Consider the following 25,758-nt stretch of genomic DNA (forward strand, 5'->3'; position numbering starts at 1 on the left):
TCGAATTTTTCCTATTCATACATCACACATGTGTTGCATTTGCCTGTATGAGTATCCAAACACGCAACCAATCGAAGTGAAGTTGGCCCAGATGCAGTTTTTACTGTCAAGAATTCGCTTCGCGCGTTTTTAACGCTATGAAAATGTAATAGTCGATGGAGAAAATTGAATGTTTTTTCGATGAAAATGAGATTAAAATACGTATTTCTGAGTTTATGCATACAATTTTAATACAACACATTTATTATAGAGTGCAATTAAAATTGTTAAGAAGTACATCATATATCGGTTTTCGCCTCGAACGAATGAGACAGAAGATATATGTCAATATTTTGGGTTATTTATTTGTGTGCGTATTGAATCGCTTTATGCGATACATAAAATCGGCGCACTCAAATATATCGCCAACAAAATCGGTTTGAATGGTATCTCCAATATCTCCATCTCCCTTTTTCTGCCGTCAGTGTGTATCGGTGTTGGATTTCAATGTCAATACTCGCCAGTATCATTTGATTTTCATTCACGAATGGTGTGTGTCTGTGTCTCTATATTGCTTGACGCACGCTAGAAATCGCAAGGCACCAACACACATGCACACATTTGATATGATTTTAAGATTGTATGGAATATATCGCGCGCGCACAACAAGGAGGATACATATGCACACACAATGAATTTGCGTGTAAGCGCACACAGTCTGTCATCCAGTTTTTGGAAGTTTTTCGTATGTTGTCGTCTGTTACGTTCATTTCACATTGTCACTTTGCTTGTTCTTCTTCTACCAATCCCTATTTTTCTTTCGTGCATCGCATTCTAACATTAATCATATATTTTTCTCTGGTCTGTGCGAACGTACGGAACGTCCGGATCGCGCACGCAGAATAAGCAGCAGAAAAACAACACCAAAGAGTAGTGGAAGAAGTAGAGAGAAAAAAACACACACATCGTACTGTTGGTGGCTGCTATGTTCCAGTGACGATGATTCCAGTTTTCAATATCAATCGTTTTTTCGCTTTTGTCGGGTGCTGAATGAGTGTACGTCTTTTCGCTAAACGCAAATTATTTTTTTTTCTCTCTTATTTCTATATCGTTCGTCTTACCCACAAAAACAAATATCGCGAGACAAAAGTCCACCAATAAGAAGAAACAAAATATACATTCATAATAATATTCGAATATTTGTGAAATGAAAAGTGAATTAGTGAATTTTTTTCTGCAGTGATTATTTTGTGTGTGACTCAGATGAATGTATCAATTGTGCAAAAAAAATTGTTTTTGTTTAGTTTCGATTAGAAGATTTACTAGACTTGAGCCAATTTAAGAATAAGATAATAGAAATTCAAGTGTACACAAATTGAGCTGAATTCATTCGGTTATTTTTGGGATTTTACATTGAAACACCACCAATTTGTCTCAATTGCATTTCGACCGAAATGTGAAAACTAAACTCACTCATACATCAGGACAATGTTAAACAAATGGGAAAGAAGGAAGGAAAATAAAACGTAGAATTAACAATAAAATATAAGTGAAAAGCGAGACAAACAGAAACCAACATAAATATTCATTTCACGTTACGAATTGATTCAAGAGTGTGTACCAAACCGTGCCGAGCAAAGCGAACAACATTTAAAACTAACGAATGAACAATAAAAAATTGTAATGTAAAAATATTGAGAATAAGAGGATAAAACGAATCGACTTGAGCTCAAATTTAAATAAAACAACGAATGAGAATAACAAATCGCTTGAAGACGTCAATGACGGAACCGCAACAGAATTAATTTCACTAAACATTTACACGTCTTTTCATTATTATTGTTATTATTATTTTGGTGCTGAGTTTCTCGACGATTTGCTTTTTCTTTATTGCCATCCCCGAATATGGATGACATTGTATGCAGCAGTATGTCGCGCAGTTGTTGTGAATGGTGATTGTGTTTTGGTTCGTCGTAAAAAAAGAATTTTCTCCGACATTTCCCGTTTTTCGTTAAATTGGTGTAAAAGTTGGTTGAACGATTAAATGATTTTAGTTTTCGTCATCGAAGCGTTACCAGTGTACAATAAACAGGAAAAAAAGGGTTCAATGTACAACAACAGTCGTTCGTGATTCGTAATCGTCCTATCGGTCGACCGACGATGGAATAGCTAAATAGAAACATTGTCAATCCAAAGGCATTTTTTCCTGTGAATCGAAACCGAAGAAAAAAAAAAACAACAACAACAAACATTTCGTGATTGTGTGTCGTCGTCGTCGTCGTTCCATCTATTTTTCATTATCGGATTTGCTGCTGTCGTTTTCGATATATTCTGTATATACCATTTGAAATCTATATAGATTCTCCATATTTCGCTCCATTGTCGAACCTCCAACGACACAAACAAGAGGCACTGAAAATCGTGCACGAAGGAGTGTATTTGTATGTTTGTCGTCTCTCTCACTGAAATCTATATATGAAATCATTTTGTTGTGACACAAACAAAAAAAGAGAACGTACACTCCAAACCGACCAAACGACCATATTTATAAATAATAACTATTATTTTTATCGGTGTGTATTGTGAAATGTCAATGATGACGACTCCGACGACGATTAAGTCGATACATAAAAACTCGGTTACTTCATACATTCGATCTAATCCCAACTAGAAAAAAAATCCCTTGTATATGCTAATAATAAAAGTTCAACTATGTTTGGATATAGACACTTCTACACATTGTGTCATTGGAAATAGATCAAACGAAACGACCAAACAGTATACATATATAGATACATATGATGTGTGATGGGAAACCAAAATATGGATAGAGCAAAAAAAGGTAATAAAGAGCACCAATTTATCAAGTCACAAAATGATATCAACACAACCTAAAAATATCAAAGTGTGTAACTTGTTAACGAATTGATTTTTTTTTGTTCTTTTTTTCCAAAACTATATGAAGTTGGGTGTATATGAGAGCGTTTGTGTGCTTTAATTGCTACTCGATGACGACAAAGTACAAAATCTAAAAAGAAAAAGACAAGTAAAACAAACAAAGAGATTGATTCGAAGTGCCAATGAATGATGAATTGTGCAAATGAATACACACGCTATGTACTTGCAATTCGGTTTGTGTGAAAAAAATACCAGATAATAATCGTCGTCTAGAAAGACGATCCAAAACAACTGTGTGTATCTATTTTATTTTCGGAAGAAGTGTAAACACATTTGGTAATACAATTTCCAAGAAAAACGGAAACGACCCAAGCCCTTTTTTTGTTTAAAGTGAATGACAGAAAAAAACGGCAAACAATTTAAATGTGGTTATTAAGTTCTTAAAAAAGGAGATCAATTTTAATGTTGTTAGAGCAAAAATAACAAAGTCCAATCGCAAAAAAAGTGAAACTAAATATAGTGTTAAAGTGCAAAACGGAAAAAAAAAATTCTTGTTGATTGTCGTCATCATCACATATCGCTCATTACAAGCGATTCAGTCATCATCGATGACTGTGTATTTTGCATGCCAGTCATTTGCGCTGTTGGCTTGCGTGAATACATTCCAAACACTTTCAATTTTGGCAATGCATCACTCTCGACATTGCTTGTATTCGCAGCAAAATAATTCGCTGCTCAAATGAATTCAAGCCATTCAATTCGAATGACTATTCGTCGACGAAAAAGAGAGAGTACATAAATCAAACAGCTAAATAAAAGTTCAAATTAAAAAAAAATAACAACACGAAGTAAAACGAATCACTCGACCAAGAAATAACGACAACAAAGAGTAACAGACGAACAGAAGCCGAAATAAAAAAAAACAATCACATCACAATGTCCTTTTACTTGAAGAATGATGGTAAGTGAAGTTCAATCACATTTCGCACATTTCCTCTGTCTCGCATGTTAAACATGCTGCATATATTCAAAAACTTCTTTTTACTACAATTTACACTTACATATTGAAACAAACATGCCAAATGCAATTGTACTTAGTGCTGTGAAGTGAGAATGAGAAAATAAAAGCATTAAAAAACGAATTAAAAGTTAAAGTAAATGAGAAAAAAGTCGGAAAAGAATCGAGAGGAAGGAAAAAAACAAAAGATAGAACAAAAAAAAAACACATAAAATGAAAAAAAAGAGTCTACAAAGTCGAGAAATAATTGAGTAAATAGCGTTTTGTTTCATTGTAATCATATATTACACATGCAATGCACGGAGAGTTCAATATTACGCTAAAAGGAAACATATATTATTTTTTGAGCGTAAGCAAAGAGAGTAAAATCACGATAATTTAATTAAAGTTATGAGTTAATCCCGTAAGAGCATTCAACATTCAATACTCTTAAAATTAAACCGTTTGCTTGAGCTCAATAGAACGGTGCACATTCCAGAGGCAATACACGATAACGAAGTTTAAATAGAAGGAAGTGCACTGAGAGAGGAAGAAAAGTAGAAAAATACCAGCGCCGACTATTTTAATTTCATTAAATCTGCGAATTCGTATGGACGCGCTATATAATACGCTTGCAACTAAAATTCAGTTGCTGAATGCGTAAGCGCGCGTGAAAATAGAGCAGCGAGTCGAGAACAACGAACATTTATTTCGTAGAAACGGTGCACTATGGCAACTCAGTGCTCCAAATAGTATACTCTACAGTCTACATCATGTACAATGTGTAATACGAATGCGTATATGCTACAGTGAGATAAACACCCGCACTGCATTTATCATTTTATTGATGCCATTTGTGCAAGTATAGTATAGTGTATGATGAATGCGATGTACACTCACACAACGGTACACACCCAACCCGATGCAATAAGTGGAACTCGAACGGAGCTGATCAATAGCAGCAGAAAAAAGGCACAAGAAACAAATTTTCTATATGTATTTTTCAGAACATATTGCTTATTGTTGGTTCCGTTTGGAATTTGTGAAACGAACTACTCGGAATATTCCGAGCAAAAATGTGCACAGCATCATCACACGAATCATGCTGACTTTCTTTCAGCTGCTGCAACAACGATTTTTTGTTGTTCCTTCTTCTCCTTACATTCTCTACTTTGTACATATACAAGTATTTCTTCATTCAATGATTTCGGAGAGACAAAGCAATTGCATCGATTGGTCCACTGCAAATCGTTGGTTATTTTGTTTTGGTTATAGCATCGTCATTGTCTATATTATATTTGTTTTCTTTGCATTGAAGCGCGCTCGCTATTCAATTCCTAATACTTTTACTAAACTGTATGGCATTTATTGAACAATACACGAGTTCATTTTTATATGTATCTTAGCACACACCGCACGGCACCTTATATCTAGCCATGAATCCGGGTACACATTTAAAAACAGCACACCAAAAACTGAATCTGAAGCTTATACAAAGCGACTGAAATGAGTGAGTGTTATATGCTATGAAAATAACATTTGCCCGAGACTATCGGCAACACAGCGACAAAAATGCCAAAAAAAGAGAAAATATGTGTACGAAATACGGTAAGCGAATAACCTACAGATGGGTTGCACACTATTTCAAATAGAAGGTTTTTCAACTCGAAAAACGAAGAAAATATAATCTGTGTAATATATGTCTCGCTGAAATGTAATGTAGAATGGGCATTTTGAATTTAGGTTTTTGCACAAAAGCGAAAAGAGAAATTCCAGTTAACAATGTGTACGGAATTTTTTTATTTCTCATTTCGCTGAAGGTTCATTTTAATTAACATTTATGTACAGTGTAAAATGTTTTCCTTCTTGTTCAATTTGAAGAAACACTTGGGTCGATTGTGCGTTTTTCGTTCCACGGTGAGACCGTTGGCTGAAGTGAAATGAATGTTTGTGTGTTTTGGATGGGCGAAAATGTGATGATGATGAGCGATAACGAAATGATGAAATGCATGCACAGGAACGCACATCGTGCATCGTGTTCATCCCATGGAATTTAGCAGCAGTAACAACAACAACAACTATTTTCTATTGTGAAATACGTCTCGGAATTTAGATCGGTTCTTTGTTCGATTGAGAAACCAAAACCGAATACGCTTCTTCTTTCCATTTATATTGCATGCGTCTATTTTTAATGCACTCTCCACAACCGAACAAATGCTATTAAATTGTCGAAACATATATTCCGTCGCACGCTCACTCAAATTCTCAATATACGGAAACGGCAACTTTTTTTCTGGTACATTTTCTTTTTCTATTTCAATCGCTCGCGTTCCTTCTCGCGTTGCTATAGGCGGCTTGCAACGAAAATTCTCTTTACAATTACACGCATATTTTCTATATCTTTTTTTTCTCTCTCTCTCGTTGCCACACATTACAAATGATAGAATATGAGGTGCTTGACGTGGTTGTTTGCGCGATCTCAGCGCATGGTGTGTCAGTCAATGCATTAATTTTTTTTTCTTTTCACCGTAAAAATACATTTTGTTCGATTTCTTGACATTCCATTTGTTTCTTGAAATGGAATCGACAAGAGGTACGATAGAAACGAAGAAAGACAAAGATAAATGAAGAGAAAAGATATGGATCTATAAAGTACTTTTGTATGAATTCATTGATTTGCAGACATTTTATTGAGAATGATCATTATTTCATAAAAGGCGTTGAACTGCATATACCATCTTAATTCCACGAACAATGTTATTTTTTTACCAATTATGGACATTTGTATCGTTGCTAAGGTCGGCTAAAAATTCATCGTAATCATCGTTGAATGATTCTAGCTAAGCGAGGCGAAGAATGTTGGCAATTTTTTTACTCATACACCGCTGTCATTCATATTTAAAATGAGCTGGCATTTCGTTTCTTTAACAAATGATCAACTTAGGAAGTAACAAGTATATGCCATGGTTCGATTCACTGAAATGAGCTGACTCAAATAGCACACCGACCATAAAACGCACCTATCACGAAGAACTTGAAGATGTGAGCTCACACAATCGTCGACCGCATGCATAATTTATTTGGCAACGAATAAAAACCATAATGTCCGCTTTATGATTCGCATCCTTTGAAATGAATCTTCTAAAGTGAAATATCCGATGAGAAGATTAAGAAAAATGAAAAGAACAAAAAAGATCGTTAAACTGAATGCGCCACACGATGAGTCAAAATAAGTGTTGCTCATTGTTCAGTCAGCCGAATCGCCCATCATTTTCGTTTTCTTCGTCATTTGTTCTGTTTGCTGTTTCTTTTTAAATGGTGACACTATAAGACACCAAACACAAACATTCAACCAAACAAAGGGAAACTAAATTCAAACACAACAAAACACAAAACCACACATCGCATCATCATCATTATTGTCAAAATGAAATTATGATGGTTTTTCAGTCAATTTGGAAATACACTATTGTATTTTACATACTTTATTCCCATGCGATTGTGTTAAAGACATTTTGTGGCAGTTGGCATCGATACAAATTCATTTTGAATGAAAATATCTTATTTGATTTGAAAAATTCCGTCAACATTTATTTTTATGGGTTTTATTTTATTTTTCATTCTTCAGTATTTGTCTGACACCATTTCGTGTAACAATAAATGACAATAATTCAAATGTGATGCAAATAAAAATGAATATTCTAGCAATGGGACAAAAATGAGAATTCTCACATTTTGCGAATATCGTTTGTGTCATCAGTATTGTTTTGTGTACAAATGTTCGGAAATTTTCCATTGAATCATTGTTCTGAAAAGTGTAGAATACTTATCTAAAGGTTCTATAAAATCTATTTGTTTATACACGACCTACTATTTAGTGTCAACAAAAACTTGAACATTTTGGCTTTTTTTATGCTGTTTAACTGTTATCGTATATTTTTCTACTCATAGAACTGTGGTAACAAAAAACACCTTTCCAATCATCATTTGAAATCTTGACAAAATCATCAATTGACGTTAATGTGCAGTTCATTTTCGAAATGACGCATTTTATGTTTGCGTTGCTATGCATCGCATTCCCATGCATCCGAATTGAATTTTATCTGCTAACCGAATGCGATGCACATTCATTCGCTAATTTTATTTGTTTAGACAACAAATTTTTTTATGTTCAAACTGAGTTTATTTTAAGCAAAGTAATTTATATGCCAGCAGTGTATGAGATAAAATTGTACGGAATCGACTATGTTTATTTTTTGTCACGAAGAGAGGTTTAAGTACCATCCAACGAAGCAAACTCTCTGACTGAGCAAATTAGCAACAATCAAGCGCAAGCATGATATACACGAACAACAAATAATGATAAGATGGGTGGAAATGCACGTTTCTGCCACACCACGATTTGAAAAACATGAAGATAATATGAGCGCAGACACAAAAATAGCGACCGGTAAATATTTGCGCTGCAATTTATTTGAGTAGCTGGTTTTAAGCGAGTATGAGAGATAGACGGAAAACTTTGCTACAGTACATTAATGCGCCGTGACAATTAACCGCAACAAAGACACTGTAATTTTCTACGCTCCGTCTCTCTCTCTCTCTTGCTCTCTGTTTTGGTGACGCGCGATAAGGCCAATACAGTTTTGTTTGCATTGCCATGAGATAAACATACCAAACATACGACCATTCAATTCTGACTCTAGGGCAATGAGATGGTTTGGCAGGTACAAAAATGCAAACCTATTCATAGCAAACGTGTTTTTGTCGTTTGGATTATTATTTTTTTCATATTATTTCTTCTTTTAAGCTGACCAGTTCTCGATTTAATGATATTAAAAATAGCGGTACACTTGTTATGAAATGAATATATTTTATGGATTTATTTCTCATTTTTTTCTTTTATTTTTCCTGTTTATTTTCAACAGAAATATTTATCCATCTATTTGTGCATATTATATGCCATAACTGGCATATCACTCGCACAATTCAATCACGATGATGATGATAATCGAGTTAAATATACGTTATTTTATCATGCATTACATCATAATATGCTGTCCATTTAAATTATAAATTTCGACGATGAATTCTACGGAGCTGCACATTTACCATGAAGTGCACATTGGTTCCGTAAAATGCACCAACTGAAATGAAAAAAAAAAAAAACAAACAAACAAACAAAAAAAGAGATGTTGTTGATGATGAGTGGAAACTGTTACACGTGCAATATGCGCACATTTCAATTTGAATACAATATATCAGATGCATTTTGCATAAATTGTTTTGTGGCGGCTGTCAATTAGCGAATGAATTTGTGTCAACTTCCAACAATGCCAATGTTCGTTTCCTCTGGGAAACTTACTCATTCCACTTGTGACTTGCCAACATTTACTAAAATGAACATCAACGCCAAAATGAGGCGTAGCAAAATCATATTTTTTTGGAGTGAGTAGCAAAAAAAAAATCATGTACCAATTTTTTTTTCTTTGCATGTCATTGTAATTTCATAGAAACCGTCAGCGATTGAAACAATCGAATCGATAGCGCAACATGAAATTCAATAGGTAATTTGATTATTTTGTCCGATAATTTAAAGCGGCACGCGTACTTTGCTCAATAGAGAAATTGATGTAACACTTATATGTGATGAATGAACAAGTCACGGACAGAGAGGAAGATAGAGAGAGGAGAGGAAAAGAGACAACAAACAAAACATTATGAATACATTATTGTAACCGGAAAAAGGCATTTATTCAAATTATTCATATGGTGGCAGTAGTAGCTATTCAACTCTTGCTCAATACAAAAACAGTCAAGCACATAACTTGACTCGTTGGATACGTTTTAATTCAATAACAGAAGTATAAACTGAATATGTTGCATAAAATGAATGAATAATAAAAAACACTCTCGATAGATAAGCCAACAAAAGGATTTGAATATCTGTAAAAAAAACACATACACGATTGAACTGGGACGGAATAAAGAGATGAATGTGAAGAGAGAAAGATTTAGCGAGGGAGAAAGATATTGAATTAAACAGTGCATACAATTTGCCACATAATGAAATGCCTTTACTATCGATAGTGGGTGCGTTTTGTTTTCAATGAATCGTGTCCGATCGCATTTGGTTGCAATTAGTATTCCACCGTCAGTGCAATGGGCTACACAGTATTCCGGTCATGTGTCACATTTCATGTGTGATTAAATTGGAAAGCATCGTACGCGTCAATGCGTTCAGTTCCTATTTTTATCTAGCCGTTTTTTGCTCATTCATGTAAATTGTACACATGCTGGACACAGCGGAAAATAGAGTTGAAAAGAGAGGGATAGAGAGAGCTAGATAACTGACGACTCAAAGCTGAATGGCAACGGGCAAACTGCACAACGCAAAATACATTGATATAAATAATAAAAAAAGCGTAAAACAAGAGTAAAATTGAAATGACGTAATCACACACAGTACACGGAATGAGTGTAGTCATGCACTTCGTAGCGAATATAAATGCCATGTTTATTTGTAAAATGAGTAATTTTTCGAATATGCTTGCATGATGTGTTTTGTGTGTGACTTTGGCGTATATTATGAATATAACAAGGGAAGACATGCGTCCCAGCGCACACAATTTACTAATTCACATTCGTAATGGTATCGTGTGCGCCGTAGCCGCTTATCTATCTATCTCTTTCTCTACATAGTTATGCTGCGAACGATAGTTCATAGCAAAAAAAAAATATGCGAATAACGTCAATGGCGACGGAGTAACGATTAATTACGGTGACGAACAACAACAACAATCATGCACAACCAAAAACACACAAAATGGCAAATTAAATATAGCCGTTAGAGTCATCGCATCACGCATTTACAGTGTCGGGCGAAATGTTCACAGTAATGATTACTTTTTTTTCATCTTTTTTCACGATACTGCGAATTCCGTGTCCGCGAATCATATGGGTTTGGTTCAAACCACACATAATAGGTAATATATAGACTAATGGCGAGCTCATCGCTCGACGATTCTATTTTCCAAACATGATACAAATATGCCATTAAATAGAATCACATTAAAAAAAGTCTATATCGAACATGAGAGCATTGTTGTTGGTTGTGTATGCTTCATGCATTGCATCAAACGATATTCGTTGGTGGTTTTTGGTTTTTGATCCAATCTATGCTTACATGCTATCAAAGAGATGTTTTTTTTTCGTACAAAAAATTTGCGTCTAATGGCATTTTATTATTGTGTTGTCGCCGTGCCGCCGTCAAAAACCACACATTCGTTGCATATTTGTTGTGAAATATGGTAAAATTACTCTACTAGCCAGCTATTTTTGTTATTTTGAATGGCAACACAGAAAATAAAAATTGATGGAATTTCATTGAAAACAGCAACAGCCCGTGGGCATATGGTCATCATGCGATTTGTTATACACATTCGTATATGCATCAATTGGAACGATGGTGAAATTTCAATTAGTTTTTAGCGCATCGAATTAGGTTTTTGTAAAACAGTGTGATTGCTACATTTCAAATGGAAATCTGCCATGAAAACGACAATGATGCCGACGAATGATCATGCCCGTATTGCCGAATGCAATTCAGATGAAATTGAAATTGTACACATCAAAGTGGCATCGTTAGCGAGACTTGCGACATATGTATATTTGTTTTGATTCTTTTATGTCGCTTACGAGTCAACATGAAAGTCTCAACTCATGTGATTCAATGCTAATGGAACTAAATTACGAATCAATCAATCGATTGAGTTTTTATTCGCTCTGCTTTTCTATCAAATCAAATACAAATGAACAATCAAAGTTACATTTCACCAAAAACGTTTTTTTTGTATGGTTTTTTTTCGGTCTTTTTTTGGTTCAAATCGACTGTTTTCGTGAATCTGGTGCCAATGGCCGTTCAAATCAACTTAAGCAGACAGTTTGGTTTTGGTCGAGCGTGTGAGAGCGAGAAAGAGAGAAGCAACAATGAAACTGCAAAATATTTTTTTTTTTGCTGAAAATAGACACCGAAAGGAATACGAAATAGAAATAAAGCAAAGCAAAAAAAAGAAGAAGAAGAAAAATAACTCGAGCAACGAATTGGTTTATATAAAGATGTAATAGAATGAATATTCTTTTTTTTTGGTTGAATATCAAGTATATATTCATCAGTCGAGAATCAATCTAATAAGTAGGTAGTGTATTCCAATTTCATCGTATGCTCGTCACGCGTATACATCTTCTTTCTTTTTTTTTTTTCGCTCGATCATTGTGACCGAGAAAAGACCGTTTTTGCAGTTTCATTTTTTTTTTGTTCAATCTTTGCGTGGTTCGATCACAAATTTGGTTGTGCCCCAATAAATTTTTGCGCTAATCAAAATCGAAAATTATTCGCTAAGCTTTATTCGAATCACATCAGTTGACGTGATCGCGCACAGTGAATAGTGAGCAGTGAAGTAGCGAAAAAATAGCAAAATTGCTTGTAATTTGTATGAACAAAGAGAGAAATAATAAAAAAGACACAATAAATTCGCGTGCAATTTCAACTAATTTAAAGCAATTTAAACGACATTCTACTGGAAATGTGTCAATTAATTTGTGAATTTAAAAATTGTTTACGCTTAATTTGTTGATTGCATCAACGAAGTGTGCTCAAGTTGTGTCGAACCAAAAATGAATAGTAATCGTGTATTGAATTTATGAATATGTAGAGAGTAATAAAAAAAAGCGGCCAATTATTATCATTATCAGTGTATTGCTGGTTGTAGTATGTGTGCGAACGTGAAGAAGGAAAATCAAATAGATGATGATATTTGATTCAAGTGTTCGAAATTGAGCTTCATTAGATTCAATGTTTGGCACATTTTTTAAGCCAAATGCTGTGCTAAACGCGTGCTCCTTCTCAATTTGCAATTAAGGCCAATGATTTTAACACTACATTAAATCGCACTCAGAATTCAATTTGGCTATAAATTCATCGCGGTGTGCATGGCATAGCTTTTTTTTGGGTCAACTGCTAATTTGGATTTGTTTCCGTATTCCATACCATTCGAATGCTATTGATGAAATATTATATGTTCGATGACATTGAAACCATAACCACCATTAATCATTTTGTATTCTTCGTTTTTTGCGCACATATTCGACTAAAAGCCACACACACACACATACACATACATACATCCATACATTGACAAGTGAAAAGCAACGGTAGCAATCAGCTGAAAAGTGATCAGATTAATGTTCATAGGGTTTCGCATTGCTGTCAAGCAAAACCAAATGAAAACCTGGTTGCAGTTCGACTCACAAGCATAATAGAAAGCATGTCAAATGGTGATATGCGCAATGCCACAATACGACGAATCGTTTCTGCTTGATTGCGAGAAAAAGAGAAATGTACGCTCGTATAAACCATATAAACAATTTGCCATTAGCATTGGAAACGAATTTCAAAAGCAACCGCATCAGGATAACGGTACAATTGGCAAATGGAGAAAGAAATATTTTACACTCAAACGAAATGCATCGCCGTCTTTACCGTCGATGCCCATTTATCGATCCATGGGTTCGCTCGTCGACGATAACAGTACATTCAACTGTAAGTTTCATACAACAAACAAAACCTAATACCAATACCACATAATATAAATCTGCATTTTTATTTGATTTTTCTTTAACTCATGCCAAAGTGCATTTCATGCTCGAATACATCGTTTGAACGAATCTTTACTTTGAACGAGTGTTCTTCCTTTAAATTGGAATTCGATATCGTTGCCAACGATAAATAAAGCAATTTAATCACGTTAAAAATTCAAGATACAAATACATACGTACGTACATAACGGCATCTCAATTGGAAAATGCATCGTCGCTACATATTGCGCCTCAATAAAAATCATCATAAAAGTCAGTGAGAGTTTGACAAATTGGCAAAATTACAGTATTTTATCGTGATGTAATCGCTTTTTCACATAAACATTGTAATTAAATTGTAACATTGAACAAAGAAAGATCGAAAGAATGAGAGATATTTTCAAGTTTATATCGAGTGTGCGGTGTGCACATTTCATCGAAATGAAAATGCTTTTATTTACAGACATATGCGCACGAGAATAAGAAGAAGAAACAATTATTGTGCTTTCTGTTTATTATGCGTATGTGCAATGTTTTCTCCCTCATTCGTCGGTGTGTGTTTTTTTATCTTCATAGCCGTGAATGTTCGTGTTTTTTGAGTCATGCATTACTTTTACTCTTATTTCTCTCGATAATAATTGTTTGTTCCTATTTCACGTCATTCGGTTTCCTTTGTTTTCGAGAATGGGAGCTTCTGGTGTTTTCCTCTTCAATGACATGACGTCCATACTAACAAACAGAACATACTTTTTTTTCTTACACTCACGCTCGCTCTAATGCTCACGTTATCATTATAAAAGTGTTATTATTACTATGAAGTAAACATAACGAGCGGTAATGAGTTGCATTAAGTATTATTATATGAACAGTGTGGTGTATGCACATGCACGAAACATAAACATAAATATATACGGGTTTGCATAACAAATCGTTTTCCTCTCGTTCAGCGCTGTATTATATTCGATTCGTTTTTCTCTTTCAATTTTCACGGCATTTCTGTTTATTTCCCATCTTTTTCTCATTCACTCTCTCGTTTTGTGTGTTTTCATTTTATTGTTGTTATGTGGTTGTTTAGCAAATAATCGTTTGAATCAATGTTGATTTGTCATCTCGCTTGTGCCGCTGCAAAACAACTTTTAAACTGGGTTAATAAGTGCACTGCCACAACACATATTGACAGTGTGCAGTGCATCGTTTGGATTTCAACATGGATATTATAATAAATGCTCCTTTTTATTGTTGACAGTTTTTTATGTATTTATAAGCGAAATTGAAAGAAATAAAAATGAATGCATCGCAGAACTGGAGAAAATACAGTAATGAAATGGTTTCCGGTGTGAATTCAACACGACACACGTAGCCAGCGGGTGTCGATGCTTTGCATATACACCGTATGAAATGAAAAACACATTCATTCTAGATGCTAAACTTTTTCCGACCACCCATCAATTATGAAAGTCATAAGTTTCGTGCAACAATGGGCACATTTTTGTGTATAATTGCATTTGTGGGACGTGTCCGGTTGTAATTAAAATTGCATTTCAACACTTCTCACACGGCCCGCATGCCCTTTTTTATTGTTATTATGATAAATTTAGTTTTAATTGAAAACGAGCAGTGATTTAACCAGTTGAACGTTTTGAAGTAAATAAATACAGTGATTTTAATTGTTTTTTTTTGTTTTTTCATCAATTTAGATGCCGATTTGAATCATCACTCAACACAGAGCGGTTCAAATAGTCCTTCGGCTGCACTAAATAATAGTCATAAGCAGAATAGATTTGTTATAAGAGCCAGGTCGTTCAAAGACGATGTTATCGGTAAAATCATCCAGATTCGTGCACCAAATAACACATTGTCTCTGGGACGGTATGTATGCTTATTTTCCTCTTCACTAATCAACTCCAAATGGCTAGAATGTTTACAGTTTTACATGCGACTGAATCAGTCGCAACGCAAGAAGAAAAAAAACTCAACTAATTTGTTCAATTTACTTTATCCATCGTGCAGATCTCATTCACCGAATAGTCCACGGAATAAGCTGTCCAAAGGTAATCACAGTCTCTGTTCAACGGACGGCGGTGACAGTAATCACAAACCGTTGCACGATCTAAATTATCATGTGCGACAAGTGAAAAATGCGCTGCAACATTTCAAAGGTGTCATTTCACGAAATCGATTGGAGGTGTTGCCTGCCAACGGTACCGTTGTTTTGGAAACGATAGCCAATGTACATACAGCACTTCAACCATATACATTGAATGAAAATAGCAGTGCAATCATTTCGGCAACAACACAAGTATATCTATCGCTGGGCAAACTAATTAAACTGTGCGACGAAGTGTTGCTAAGCGAAGATGATGCAAACTGTGCATCGTTGAGTCAAGAAAATGTCACCGAAGTTGTAGAACTGGTTGAAAAAGCAGTTCAGGTAAGTTTAAATAATTTACAGAGCAAATGAACATTGTAAATATGTGATTGCTGTGAATAAATTCTCTCTTTTTATTTTCCAGAATTTGGTGCAAATAGCCAATGAGAAGGCATTAGAACGCGAGAAAAATGGTGATTTATCAACGAAAACCAATAAGAGCAGCAATACATTACAACGGCCAGAGGTGAATACACAACGTACATCACTTCCCGATATTCCGTTAACACCACGCGAACGTGATATTTTGGAGCAGACACAATCGAAAAATTTACGAACAACACGCAGCATTGAAAGTATACTATGTGATTCTAGTCCACCGCCAAAACCACCATTGCCAGAAAGGTAAACAAGACACAACAAAACAATGCACTCATTAATGAAATACCGTTAATACGATTGAACACACATTTACATTGTAATCTAATTTCGTTTTGCATTTTAGAGCAAGTAATCCACCTCCGCTTCCACCAAAAAGGAAAATCCAACCGAAACCGGTCGGCATACAATTATCGCCGCAAACACAACAAACACAATCCGTCACCGATTTGGACATCAGTAGCAATAATGTTGATTCGACACTGCTAAATTGTGGTTTTGATCGAATGTCATTACGGTCAAAATCACCTGACGATAATTCCAGTTTATTGAGCACCAGTTCACTTGATTCCGCACTGAACCATTCACGCGAAGAAGATGAAATAAAAGCACTCACATGCAATGATCATCAAAATGATGAAATTACATTGCGTGAAGATATCGATAAATTTTTTGAACAAAGTGAGCAATACAATTACATCATTCGATTCATTGAATTCAATTTAATTTTTAATTTTAAGATTTTTTCTTTTAATTACTAAAACAATCAATTTGCATGCATTGTAAAAAAAAACCTAACCATTTAAAATATTAACTCATGAGACAATTCCAAACATTTTCTTCATTCTTTTGCGCACGCACAAACACACGCATACGCTCGTGCATATGGTTTATTAGAGGGCAATTGCATTAGAAGTGAAGTGACTGATTCAATTGGACCAATCGCATCAATAACCGAATTAACCGTTGAACCCAGACGAAATCCGAGAGAATCTTCAGAATCTGGTTTGGCTTTTCGCTTATTTCATTATCGTTTTGTATCGTCATTTAACCATTTCGAAATACTAAAACTGCATTTCTTCAGCTTTTTCATACTAAAACCATAATTGAAAATTAAATCATTTTCTTTTTACTATCGCAAAAACCATGTATAGACCTATAGCTAATCGTTTGAATTTTCTGTGTCCACATTCAGGTTTTGTTTCGATGTATTCGATTCGAGCAAGTATGCAGAGCGTGTCGGCGAAGCGTATGTCAGCGGAACAGCATAGAGAAAGTATGATTAATTCATCGACCATTTTGGGTGGGAAATCGTTGAATGTGGCGAATATGTCGTCGATTATGAATAATTCTGTGCAAATGGCATCGACAACAACCGCAACTACAAAATCAATGACAAACTTTAGCAATGAAATCAGCAGCAGCAACAGTATTGCATCCAAAATGATAAACAGTGCCATGGCAAAGAAGTCGATTAAAAATGAAAACTATGTACAAATGGGAAACTATGATATGCTTAGTTTTAATGCAGACAGTCTTGATGGTTATGATAATTATGCTGAAGCAATGCGAATCTCGAGCAAAAAGAACGTCGAACATAAAATACTGTCCAACTCAACGGGCACCACATTTGAATTTAATGAAGACGATTGCATTGCCGAAGATGATGAAGTTCCGCCAGCACTACCGATAAAAACACGATCTCGTCTATTGCGAGGAGATCGATTCTCAACCTATGATAACGTCGATGAAACCGATGATTTTCCAAAGTAAGGGCAACAATCGATGCGCAGCACACTGATAAAATGAAAATATTTGAGTAACAATTGTGCATTTTTCTTTTTACTTTCAGTCATATGATGATTATACCGATGAATCATACAAAACATCAAAGCATGATCGAGCCACGACGGATAAACCATCATTTTGGAGATGAATCAGATCAACCACCACCTTTACCTGTGAAAAAGAAGCACAGTAAGTCATTATTTTTCGGTTTGAATTGGTACACAATTTGTATCGGAAATTCATTCACGCGAGTTTCGGCGTATTCTTAACTCGTGGCCATTAAACAATTTGCCAAAAAAAAAAAAAATGCAAAAAATAACTTTCATGACTCTGCTTCCACATTTCATTTTCTAATTTCCCCCTCTTCTCTCTGCTATTATAGAATTTCGCTTTCATGACAATTCTGTTGACAAGTCTATAATTTTGTCTCTGTGTAGATCTCAGATATATATTCCATTGTCTTTTGCTATCTCTTAAAATGACATCTTTCCTTGTTTTATATCCGAATAACAAAACAAAACAAAAATCGTATTAGCAATTGTCACGTATCTTTATATTTGTTTTTGATGTGAAAATTCAACATTGTCAAATTGGTTGAATCCAAAGTTGCAATTGTGATTATAACCTTGCCTCTATTTCTATTCTTTGATTTCAAATACAATTGTATTCCATTTCGTTTCTGTGTTAATTTCGTTTAAAGAAAGAAAAGAAATTCCCTTTTTGAAATAATTCTGATGTTTGTATTGCTAATTGTAGTTATTTTGTTATTATTGTGTTTGAAATATAGTGTTTCAAAGTGTGGCCTATTCGGGTAAGTCACCAAATACGATGGGTAACAACAGACAACAAAATAAATTGTAGCAAAAAATTGTATCCATGTCGTTCGTTTTGTGTACTCTCACTTTTCAATGTATTTGCTGAATTTTGATGTTTTTTTTTGTAATTTCCCGTTCTGTTTCACACATCACCCGTTGACTAAATTAGTCTTATAATTTCTTTTAATTTGCTGAATTTAAAAAAGTATGTTCTTCATTTCCGTTGTCTCTTTCATTCGTCTTCTTTTTTGTTGGTCAAAATTCACCTGAACGTAATGTATTGCGCAAGCAGTGAATGTTTTATGAAGAGCAGGAAAAAAAAAATCATGTGGTTTTTTGTTGTCTTTTTGTTCGGTCAATGTTTGTTGGTTTTTTTACTTTCTCACGGTTATAAATGTGTTTTATCGATTTGTTTTATGTTAAAGCATTCTTTTTTATTATTTTGTAGCATCACTTTCCTCCAAATCATTCCATTAAGACTCGTTTCCATCAATTTCATTTCGATTTCGTCTAAACATACCAATCATTTTTCGTTGTTCTGTTTTAATTTTACTTTCTCCTACCTCACAAGCATTAAAACATCATAGACACCGGTCGGTCATCGATCAATTAATTACAGAATCAAATTCCAATAGTTATCGGTTACACTCGAAGCGATTTGTTTTATTCACGTTGTGATAACTCAATTATTCACATTAAATTAAAGTAAAAAGATGATAAGGTGTTTCAACTCCATTTGACTGGATTATAAAATAATTGATTAATTAAAAAAATCGCTAAAAGGATTTTCTTGTAAAAACTCATTTTATCTATTTTATGCTGTCGACAATTTCGGCTTGTTGTAAAAAAAATAAAGTGTACAAACTGAAAAAAGCAACAACAGAAAATATTGATAAAAAAACATCTGTCGTATGCAAGCACAGTTGTCAATTGAGCTAAAGATGTTGAAAATTGTTGTTTGCAAACGAGTGGCTCTTGTGGTATCACATAACCCTGAACACGCCACTATAAACAAGCACATCACTTGTACAACATTTACTATTTTATCTACGATCTCCAATCACCGATAGAGTGCGAATAAATTGTAGCAAAATTAGTAAAACACGCAAACACTTTTGTGTGCACTACATTTTAATCATGTCACATACGTTTCACGGCATAAACATATATTCATTTATTTTTCATACACAAACATATTACACATTCATTATTGTTGTTGAACGAAAGCAAAAAAAGACACGTAAAAATATTTTCTTAGCATATCATCAGCATTGTGCATATCACATTCACATTTAAATGAACGAAAAAAAAAACGAAAAGCAAAATAGTCAATAGTGTTTTGTTATTATTAGACAAACGTAAGATATAAAAGTACAAACATTTTTCTAATAAATCGTTTTTTATTTGGTTTTTTTTCTTCATTCAATCGCTTCGTTTGTTTACGTTTTGACACAACAACTGCGTCTTAATTTGCGGTTTTTCTTTGCGTTGCGGTCTTTATGTGTGTGTCGCCTTCACAGTTATGGCTTACATGGAAATGTTCGGTAATTGTTCACATACATCGCATAATAATTCGGAATTTGTGCGACATTCGGTGCATACATGCAATTTGAATCATCATTCGACGAGTTCGACAAGCGTGGATCATTTCACAGCGAGCAGTAATCAACAACACAACAGTCGTTACATCTCACACAGCCAAACAATGAGGTAAGACGCAGTTCATGTTTCTTTCGTTTCCCTTGAATTATTATTTTTGTTTGTAAAATTGTAAATTATTTCCTCTGTTTGCGGTGCAAAAATGATATTGTTTAAAAATAAATGATTTGCGTTGTGTTTGCGAAAGAAAGATAGAAAAAAAGTGATAAATTAACTGAATTTATGTGTGAATTGTTTTTCTTTTCTTTGTTGCAGTCTTTCGCCCTTGCGTCGTCAAGTGATAATGGAATCATCTGATTCATTGGTATCACAAGCATCGAGCTTACCACCGAAGATGAGCGAAAATCCCGAGTATCGGCCACCACCAGCACTTCCACCAAAACGACATCGCACGAGTGCCAAACTTAACAATTTGAACATTACACCGCCGTCTAGTCCGAAACTCATACTAAGCGAATCCATTGAAATGCCAATAAATGATTTATCTAGTCAAAGCATCCACAATAACGCATTGAACAACAATCGGAATAAATTGGAGAATAATATTCAACAAAAAATCGATAATATTCCGCCAACATCACCCTCATCAAATTATGTGCAAATTTCGACATCAACCATAAATGCAGCTGCTGCTGCCGAAGCGGCCAAACAAACAAATACCGACCCATCGAAATTAAAAAGCAATATTGTAACGGTGTCGAATAATGTGTCTGAATCGAGTGCAGTGAATAACGACGTAAGAGTGATTTATACGAACGTTAACATTTTAAATACGACTAACAATCGATCCTCGTCGTCTGACGAGAATCACATTCAATTGTATGACAGTAGTTGTGCAAATGATGATAATCAAAAATCCAAAAATTCGATTCATCAAATCGAATGTGATACGAACAATGAGCACACTGCTAAGGATAACAACCGATGTACCAGTACAGTAAAACAAAACAGTAGCCAATTGATTAACAATAATAATAATTCGATTAATGATAAAAATGCCGATGACGAAGAGGATATTGTGGTATTACGACGTCCTCCTCAGGCTTCATCTAACAATAGCTTGAAGGTGCATATTTTCATCAAATAATATTCATTACACGCTTTTTCATGGAATTTGGGCCACTAAACTATCAAAAATTTTGCAAAATTTTATCATTCACATTTCTCTTTCATTAAATTTGACGCAATACTAATCTTTTCATTTTTTTTTTCCGATAGATTGACTCTGGCAATGGATCACCATCAAAAGGCGATCAATCGGTTTTGATTGAAGAGATCGATGTGCAAAAATGCTTAGTATTCAAAAAAGATGGAGAAGATGGGCCTGATGTCAAGGGTGGCGAACTGGATGCATTAATTGTTCATGCAACTAAAGTACAGAAAATCTCCGAAAATGGTAGGTTAACGCGATTTTTAAGTTCCCCATTTTCCTTATATTTCCATTATGACAGCCATCCTTCAATGGAGTTAGACACCAACTATGTTTGTTCAGCACACCATTTTCTTACACATGTTTTACTGTCTTTTTTCTCTCTCTCTTTTGATCTCGTTCTCACACGCTATCATGATCACTACATCCACGTAAATAATAACGCACACACAGAATTATCTATTAGTCTGGAACAGAATGGTACAGATCTCTTCTCACTTCATTTATGCTTATATATTTATTTCGATCTATTTAGTTCCAAATTTATGTGGCTTTGATTTGAATTTCGCATTTTCGAAATTTTCTAAATGTTTTCTTTTCGTATTTCAGCATTTGGTGAAGCATTCATTACTACGTTCCGTACATTCATCACTCCATTGGATTTAATCGAGAAACTAACGCATCGATACTCATTATTCTGTTGCCAAATCAATGAAACAAAACAAAAAGCAGCTAAGGAATCATTTTCGTTACTCGTGCGAGTTGTCAATGATCTAACGTAAGTTTCTTTTTTCGATTTAATCGAGATAAAAAAATGATTAATTTTTTCTTAAATATATGATAGTGCCCCGGATTTAACACCACACATTCTTGAGCTACTCAATGAATTCGTGTATCAATTAGTTTGTTCGGGTCAATTGATGATGGCCAAACTGCTGCGTAATTGTATTCTTGAAAAGGTACACACACACAGTAATAAAAAGTTTCCCCAGGAAAGCAAATTAACATTATTTATCGTCTCAATAGATTATGTTGTTTAAACATCAAAAATGGTCTCCAATCAATCCAATACTCAGTGTAATCACAAGCCCTCCATCTCTATTGGATCTCAAGTCAGCCGATATCGCCGAACAAATGACTTTATTGGATGCTGAACTATTCCAGAAAATCGAAATACCTGAGGTACTGCTATGGGCTCAGGAGCAATGCGAGGAAAGATCACCAAATCTCACTCGATTTACCGAACACTTCAACAAAATGTCATACTGGTATGTTTTGGAACTCTATAAAAAAAATAAATACCTTTTAATCAAATAATCACAATTGCAATGTTCGACTTTTCAGGGCGCGTTCGCAAATACTCAAACAAGAAGATAGCAAAGATCGTGAGAAGCATGTTATTAAATTTATAAAAATTATGAAACATCTTCGTAAGATCAACAATTATAATTCATACTTGGCTTTGCTATCGGCACTGGATTCAGCCCCAATTCGAAGGTAAAATTTCTGAAGCAATGACATTGATTGACGGTATCATTGAATGATTTTTAATGTTCATTTTTAGATTGGAATGGCATAAAACAATAACGGAAGGACTGAAAGAGTACTGTGCTTTAATAGACAGTAGCTCAAGTTTTCGAGCTTATCGGCAAGCATTGGCCGAAACAAACCCACCGTGTATTCCATATATGTGAGTTCGCTGTGACTATTGAATACTTACTGTGATGCTAATGACATTCTTATTTTTTTACAGTGGTTTGGTTTTACAAGATTTAACATTTGTGCACATTGGCAATCCAGACTACCTAAGTCCCGCCACTATCAATTTCTCAAAGCGTTGGCAACAACATAACATCGTTGTCAACATGAAGCGGTTCAAAAAGTGGTTAGTTTTTGCAAGAATTACAGTTTAAAGACATTTTTTTTAATGTTCACTTTCAATCGCTCTATTTTTCAGTAGTTCGTATCCATTCAAGAAAATTTCAAAAATTATCGAATTTTTCGATAACTTTGAAAATTATTTGGATGAAGATGCAATGTGGCAAATATCAGAGACAATCAAACCTCGTGTTACACGGAAACCAATTTCGCAACCATCTACTTAAATCAATTGCGAAACTTTGAATGTTAACGTATCTTTTTTTGCTGAGAGAAAAGAAAGAGATTACGTTCGGAATTTTACTTAACAAAGTGTCAAATTCGACACGGATTTAGGCAAGAGCTATAAAGCTTTGCGCTATAATTGTATTTATACTCGCATAAAAGAAATGTTGAATCGTTAGACGGATGGATTTGCATGCAGACATAAGAGAACAACACAATGGCATGATTTTGGTTTATTTTAAAATCATCAGTGCATGAATGTTTTTGTATTGTATCCATTGTTTTAGTGAAACAATTTATGTTTTTACGAAATTTGTAACTAAAAAAAAGTGATACAAGAAATGGCTTTGGTCATGAAATCACCAACATTTTATGTGCGCCAAAAATATACTTTGATGCACACCATTCCAAATTCAACTATTTGAAGAAAAAAAGATTTTCAGTTTTTTTTTTTAAATTGTCAATGAAAAATTAACATTAATCACATGAAAAATAAACAAAAAAGAATAGCCTCTAGTCCATTTATTATATTGTGTGTAGTTTGAATAATTAAAAACAAAATGGATTTAGAAAACAATACCAAAACCTAGAAGTTATAATTTAAAAAAAAAAGAAAAGAAAATTGGTTAAACTTTTAGTTTAAAAAGTGAGAGAGTTCACATTTGTATAAAATTGAAAAGACAATGGAATGTGGAAGCAAAGCGGATGTTTGGCTCAAAATGCAATTTAATTGCAATTAAGTTTCGATTTAAAGATTTTTTTTAAAAAAGAAAATGAAGAAAAAGTTAACCAAAAGTGAAAATGAACTACAAACCAAAATTGAGATTAGGTCAATAAGTTCGAATAAAATGCTTTTTAGTCGAATTCAATTTTCTTTTGAAACAAAACAGCACATTTCATTGTGTGAAATTATACAATCGGCAACAACAAAAACTGTCCATAAAATTCAAAGCTATTTTTAGACGAAACTATTTTAGTAACGATGATGTACAGTTTCATATTTATTTACATTGTAACCATTTTTATTTTGTATTAATTTAATCGTGTTTTTTGTATGATTTTAAATGTTGTATAAAAAGTATTTATATTTTAGTTGAAATAATTTTTTTTTTAACGTAATTTAAATCATTTTATAAACAAACATTTTTTTTGTATTTAATTTGCAATTTGTAAGTGTAATTTTCGTTTAGGATTGGATGCATATGCCAAATGAACACGTTAAATAATAATTATTATCATTTTTATGTGCAAATTGTTTGTTTTTTTTTACCCCACCGATTTTATTTTCAGCTGATTTTATTTTCATTGGAATCGATTTTTATTCGATTTTTAGCATAAGACTCATTTCTAATTGGCAACGGAATTGATTGATATATAATTTAAGTAAAAGAAATGTATTTACACCAAAATTTAAAAGAAACAAAAAAAAAACAAATATGATATTTTAGCATGAATTTATCGCATATTTAATTTAGATAAAATCAATGTCGCAAGTTATAGCAATTCAGTGTTGTAGAGATGACAAAAACAACAACAACCACAACCACAAAAAAGAATATGAATACTATTCTGACCTGATGAACCATCATAATTGTATGATTTGTACGCGAAGCAGCTTTTTTGCTTCGTGAGAGCATCTTAATGAAGATTGGCCTAATTATTTTTGTAAGATATTGTTTTACGGTAGTAAATGTATAAGATTGCACATTAGAACGAATTGGCGAACGAAATTCATGTAAAGATTGACATTCTTGGTTTAATCAAGTCTCGACTTCCTCCTTTTTTTGAAACTGACAAAGACTAGACAGACCTTTGCAAATTAATTGAAGGAGAATGTGAAGAAAAAAAACTAAACCATATATGCAGTTCCTCAAACATGTCCTTTTTAAAAGATGCCAAATGAGACCATAGCTTTTCCTAATTAAATCCACTAATAAACTAGTCATCATCATCTTTTGAGTGAATGGATTCTAAACAGATTGCACATGAGATTTTTCCGGTATGAGTCGCACTACTAACCAAGTAAGATTGAGTTTTTATTGCACGCATTCATATGATTTATTATTTATCAGCTTCAACGATTTCACAAAACAGTAACACAACATATCTTCACTTATGAATCGAATATGCACCAACACCGTACTTATTATGTGTCCAAATGAATATTAGAGTGTAAATATGGTAGAAAATGTGATCACATAATCTACCA

At 34.0% G+C, this 25,758-nt stretch overlaps 1 protein-coding gene across 7 annotated transcripts; it reads left to right on the forward strand.

Moving 5' to 3' along the window:
- Positions 1–874: 874 nt before the first annotated feature.
- On the forward strand, positions 875–24,014 carry LOC116343523 (guanine nucleotide-releasing factor 2-like). 7 transcript variants are annotated; one of them, XM_031771636.1, is made up of 21 exons: positions 875–2,821; positions 2,945–3,838; positions 15,205–15,376; positions 15,518–15,938; positions 16,021–16,280; positions 16,381–16,715; positions 16,932–17,039; positions 17,230–17,803; positions 17,887–18,011; positions 18,610–18,633; positions 20,158–20,347; positions 20,552–21,362; positions 21,515–21,692; positions 21,900–21,926; positions 22,056–22,224; positions 22,291–22,405; positions 22,473–22,714; positions 22,791–22,943; positions 23,011–23,136; positions 23,200–23,331; positions 23,404–24,014. In XM_031771636.1, exons 2-21 carry the CDS (start codon positions 3,814–3,816, stop codon positions 23,549–23,551), a joined length of 4,335 nt encoding a protein of 1,444 aa, XP_031627496.1. In that variant the 5' UTR covers positions 875–2,821; positions 2,945–3,813; the 3' UTR covers positions 23,552–24,014. The 7 variants fall into 7 exon arrangements, with proteins under 7 accessions (XP_031627496.1, XP_031627492.1, XP_031627494.1 ...); XM_031771632.1 differs by lacking the exons at positions 875–2,821; positions 2,945–3,838 and adding an exon at positions 12,276–13,472; XM_031771637.1 differs by lacking the exons at positions 875–2,821; positions 2,945–3,838 and adding an exon at positions 12,277–13,472 and having other exon boundaries at positions 20,552–21,032.
- The last annotated feature ends 1,744 nt before the right edge of the window (positions 24,015–25,758 follow it).

Source organism: Contarinia nasturtii, unplaced genomic scaffold, assembly GCF_009176525.2.
Source record: "Contarinia nasturtii isolate CC-2019 unplaced genomic scaffold, AAFC_CNas_1.1 Cnas_scaffold_1037, whole genome shotgun sequence".
NCBI lineage: Eukaryota > Metazoa > Arthropoda > Insecta > Diptera > Cecidomyiidae > Contarinia > Contarinia nasturtii.

Bases quoted from the DNA above. Each gene is read 5' to 3' on its own strand.
- LOC116343523 (XM_031771632.1), top strand. From the start codon at position 13,205: ATGGTGATATGCGCAATGCCACAATACGACGAATCGTTTCTGCTTGAT. The intron at 21,363-21,514 runs GTGCATATTTTC...TTTTTCCGATAG, and splicing joins CATCTAACAATAGCTTGAAG to ATTGACTCTGGCAATGGATC. The intron at 22,406-22,472 runs GTACACACACAC...TCGTCTCAATAG, and splicing joins GTAATTGTATTCTTGAAAAG to ATTATGTTGTTTAAACATCA.